This window comes from Plodia interpunctella, chromosome 21 (genome assembly GCF_027563975.2).
Source record: "Plodia interpunctella isolate USDA-ARS_2022_Savannah chromosome 21, ilPloInte3.2, whole genome shotgun sequence".
NCBI lineage: Eukaryota > Metazoa > Arthropoda > Insecta > Lepidoptera > Pyralidae > Plodia > Plodia interpunctella.
In genome coordinates this window covers 3302854-3307529 of record NC_071314.1, presented here as the reverse complement: position 1 = coordinate 3307529, position 4676 = coordinate 3302854, and the positions used below count along the sequence as shown (strand labels likewise).

General features: G+C 35.8%; 1 protein-coding gene across 1 annotated transcript; it reads left to right on the top strand.

Moving 5' to 3' along the window:
• The first annotated feature begins 2335 nt into the window (after positions 1 to 2335).
• On the top strand, positions 2336 to 4205 carry LOC128679082 (adenosine deaminase 2-like). The gene has a single exon (XM_053761074.1). The coding sequence runs from the start codon at positions 2567 to 2569 to the stop codon at positions 4091 to 4093; it is 1527 nt and encodes a 508-aa protein (XP_053617049.1). The 5' UTR covers positions 2336 to 2566; the 3' UTR covers positions 4094 to 4205.
• Positions 4206 to 4676: the final 471 nt, after the last annotated feature.

Sequence of the window (4676 nt, the reverse complement as noted above, 5' to 3'; positions counted from 1 at the left end):
TATGTCCTCCTACGACTTAATCGATAAACATACGTGTGAACAATGTATTAATAAGTTTTGTGTTATTGTTCAGCTAGCACGACGTGAATGAATGCTTGTTTAACAAATGTGTAATATTATTTTATCTAGCGGTTCGTAATTAGAGATGATCAATGAGAACGTAATCTATTCTATAGAAAATAATTAACTTCCTCTATACTTACTGATCCAGTTATAGACAAGTGTGACAAAAATGCCAAGGGTAATTGTTCCTCTATTATCACAACTACTATTCAATATTATCTATAAATATAGCTGTTAAATATAATCTAGCTGCTAGTTTTTATTCCCTTTAGAACAACCGTTTGAAGGCTAGCATTAAAAATCTAGCGCCTTTGAAATATAAAAAGCAATTTATCAAAGACGAATAAAGGAGCGCTAGTAAAAGGCTTAATTACCTTAAGTTCCCGTCCTATTTAAGCAATAAATTCACTAAAACCGAACTGGTGTAAATTACAGCCGTCTTTTTAGACGGTTTCGCTTTCAAAGCTCTGGTGGCCGGATCGCAAAAAAATGCGAGATGCATCCGCCATGCTGATTTTATGCGGAAGGGTTGGGGACGTAAGTGCCCTTTAGAGAACCGCCCCGCGTAGTAAAAAGGAAAAAGTATGGCGACTCTGCACTGATGTAAGTCACGTGAGTACTGTGACTATCGAATCATGGAAATGTATATTTATTTGTGAGTTCTGACGCCTATATTATCACTGACTCTATTTAAATGTGATGTAATTCGAGGAGCTTGGTGATGTAGTGGTTCCCGTGCTTTACCTGTAATGACGGTGACGGTTAAGCAAGTTGTACAATGGTCGGCCAGGGGATGGGTGGCTAAACATATGCATTATTTTGTGCTATTACCTACGTGCTGCGGAAGGAACGATGAGGTTTACAGTTCGCGCACCATACGAGACGCATTATTTATCAGGTAAATACAGGGTGACTTTTTAATAACTGTGGACTTTTCTTCTACATAATATTTGATCTGTATATGTATTTTATTGGTAGGTAATATTTTATACATACAAAGTTCCATATTCAACATCCAAGCACTTAAATAAGAGTGGGGTGATTAGAAGATTAAAGCCAAAATCCTTAATAGACAATGCGACTAATGCACGTGCTTACAAACAGATCCTACCAACGAAGTAGTTATTTTTTATAAAAAATAAAGGCTGAGGAAGAAACCTAGGAAACGCTAAGATGACAGAGTACTTTTATGAATTACGAAGTTTTAAACCTTTAAATAGAAATCTCTAATGTTACAGATACGTTAGGAATCATTGCAATAACTTCCTAAATTCCGATTTGAGTTAAAAGAAATAGACAGAGGAATAAACATACAAACTTGTGAAAACATAACGCCTGGTTCCAATTGTCGTGTAAACTTTTGTACGTGAAATAATAAACGTCCGTGACCGTAACGTATAATCATAAAAAAATAATCAAATAAGTACTCTATGACTTTACGTGATTGAGGACTGTCAACCTTCAGTCATCAGTCCCTATACATTACATTTCAGGTCAAAGAAATAGTAATTTAATTTGATGGAATCAAGCCCAGAGTTCACGAATTAAGAAGGGTCACCTCTTCTACACCTCCGTCTATGGGTATCATATTTTTCATTTAGTTTTGTTTTTTCTATTCGTTAGTCAAATTAGTCATGGGTATTAGGTATTCAGCTTTTAGTTTCCTATCCCTTTGTTTACCTTTCCTGTGTGTGTATGTATATTCAAATTGCTATTGCTATTGCTATAGAACACGAAATTCCGGTCTGAATATATTTTTATTGCGTAAATTTTGTTTAGATTACCGTGAAACTAACACCTACTAATGACGGTTCACACACATACATTGCTGGTTTTTCATTACGGTAATTAAAAGCACTCATACAAACTACGCGATATTCATGTATTCGTATATATCCTAAAGTTATCCCAGTTAAAGACCTATTGAAGCGTATCATGACCTGGTGATCATACTCTGAGGTACTCTTTTGACTATTCAGTTTTGCCAAAATTGTTTTTTCTAGACTAGGATTTATTTAAAAATAAAACTAGAATATGATTAAAAGTTTGATAAAAGTGTTCACTGATACATATATGATAGTGCACACAAAGCAGGTTTTAATTTAGGACTCGGTCAAATCTTTTTGTATGAATAAAATTTGTGATTGGTTAGAGTTTTTTCCTTGATCGTAATATTTATAAGTAAGCAACTATGGCATGAATACATTACGCAATTTGCAGGGACAGGTGAAACCAATATATAACCAATAAAACGGTAGTTCTATTACTTGTTCTGTGATACAAGCTTGTTATGAAACACGCGTGTAGTTTGATAGTCGTACGAGTAACATATACTATCGTTCGTGCTACCTGTTGATATAAATCTTGCTTAGGTTTTCGTATAGAAATGTGTTTATCAATATAAGTACTTAAGTGATATTGATTTTCCAACCTTGATCCGATTTTTTTATCAGTCACTATATTAAAGGAAGTTAGTCGTTGACTTTTATTAATACCGCGGGATATGTTGAAGGCGATAATCGTGTTTTTAGAGTTTAAAATATTGTTATCAGTGATGGCTTCCGAAAAATTGCAAAATGTTATTAAGCAAAGAGAGCAGCTACTACAAAAAGATCTTGAAATGATGCTAGGAAGTGATATAGTTTTAAGTGAAAGTGAGCAGAAAGTCAACGATATCATTATGAAATTGAAGCATCGTGAACTGGATTACGGATTTGAAAACCCCGGTCATTTCAACGTTTCAAAACATTTCTTTAGTTACAAGGATAATGTGAAGAATACAACACTGTTTGAAATTCTTCAACAAATGCCAAAAGGAGCATTGCTGCATACACATGATACTGCAGTCTTAAGTCCGGATTATACTCTCAAACTGACATATATGGATAATCTTTACGTTTGTTTTGAGAGTGATGGTGGCATCAGGTTCCTTTTTTCATCAAAAACACCGAAGGAAACTTGTGGGACGCAGTGGCAGTTAATGAAAGACGTGAGATATTCCTCCGGGGACATTGAACAGTTTGATGCCGACCTAAGAAAACATTTTACGATTGTTACTGAACGCCACAATGAACTTTACACCGATATAAACGCAGTTTGGATAAGGTTTCAGCAATATTTTATTGCTACAGGTGGAATCTTTACTTACAAACCGGTTTGGGAACAATATTTTTATGACTCATTGAAGGCTTTGAGAGAAGACAACGTAATGTACTTGGAGGTCCGCTCTGTGTTGCCACATCTGTATGACTTGGAGGGAAACACGTACGATTCGGTTAGCACTGCTCAGAGTTACAAAGAAACATTGGACAGATTTATGATCGACTATCCAGATTTTTGCGGTGCTAAACTAATATATGCACCAATGAGATTGGTCGATAGGGCAACAATAAAAGGGAATTTAAATACCGCAAGAGAAATAAAGAGACGATTCCCTAAGTTACTTGCTGGCTTCGACATCGTCGGCCAAGAAGACTTAGGAGCTGCATTGAAGGAGTTTTTGCCCGAATTTGTTGAAGCTGCTAATGATTTGGATTATTTCTTCCACGCAGGCGAGACTAATTGGAACGGCATGTCCTCTGATGAAAACTTATACGACGCGATAGTGCTGGACACCCGCCGGATCGGACACGCGTACGCTTTGATCAAGCATCCTCAGTTATGGAACGAGGTCGTCAGGAAAGATATAGGGTTGGAGATTAACGTTGTATCAAATTGTGTTCTTAAATTAGTTAATGATGTAAGAAATCATCCACTGGCTGCCTTTTTCGCTCAAAATCTGCCTGTGGTGCTCGGTAGCGATGACTCTGGAGTGTGGGAAGCTTTGCCGCTGACTCATGACTTCTATGTAGCATTCGTAGGCGTGTCCAACAGGCATGCTGATCTGCGACTGCTGAAAAAACTAGCCCTCAATTCTCTTAAATACAGCGCTCATGATAATAAAGACGAAATGATAAATGAATTTGAAATTAGATGGATGCGCTTTATAGATACTGTTGTTAATAATTATGAACACAGCTGCAAATGCTGAATACTTTGTTATACAAGCGGGTTAATCACATTTTTAACTTATATACCTAGGTGAGCTACTAAGCTGATTAATAGAAAATAAAAAATATATCTCGAAGAATTTTGGTTTTATATTGATAGAATATTGTACCTGACCTGACGTACCTGTTTCGATAATTTAGCCATTGACTCCTTTAGTTGAATGTAGTTTACTTTATCTTTATTTTGTCTACTTCCATTTTTTTTCAATCTGCTCAAAATATTGTATCAGTCTGAAAAAAATTGAATCTGTTTCAGTATTTTTATTTTATGATTATTTTTTACAAAATTATCTCTTACATCGTGAAGTCGGTAGTACAAAAAAAAAATAGAATATTAAACGTCGCCAATCAAGATAATAATAATCTTAGATCTAACTCTGTTTAAAAATAAATTGATAACGATTAAAAGAAAACAGGTAAGTAAGTATTATTTCTATTACGGAATATACAAGCCGCCTCTTGATTGAACAAGCCACCTCGCGAGGCACGAGACATTTGCCTCGGTCAGTCAGCAGGCTGTGTCTCGTCTGAGGTAGTTCACGGAAGCACTCTTCACCGAAAGCA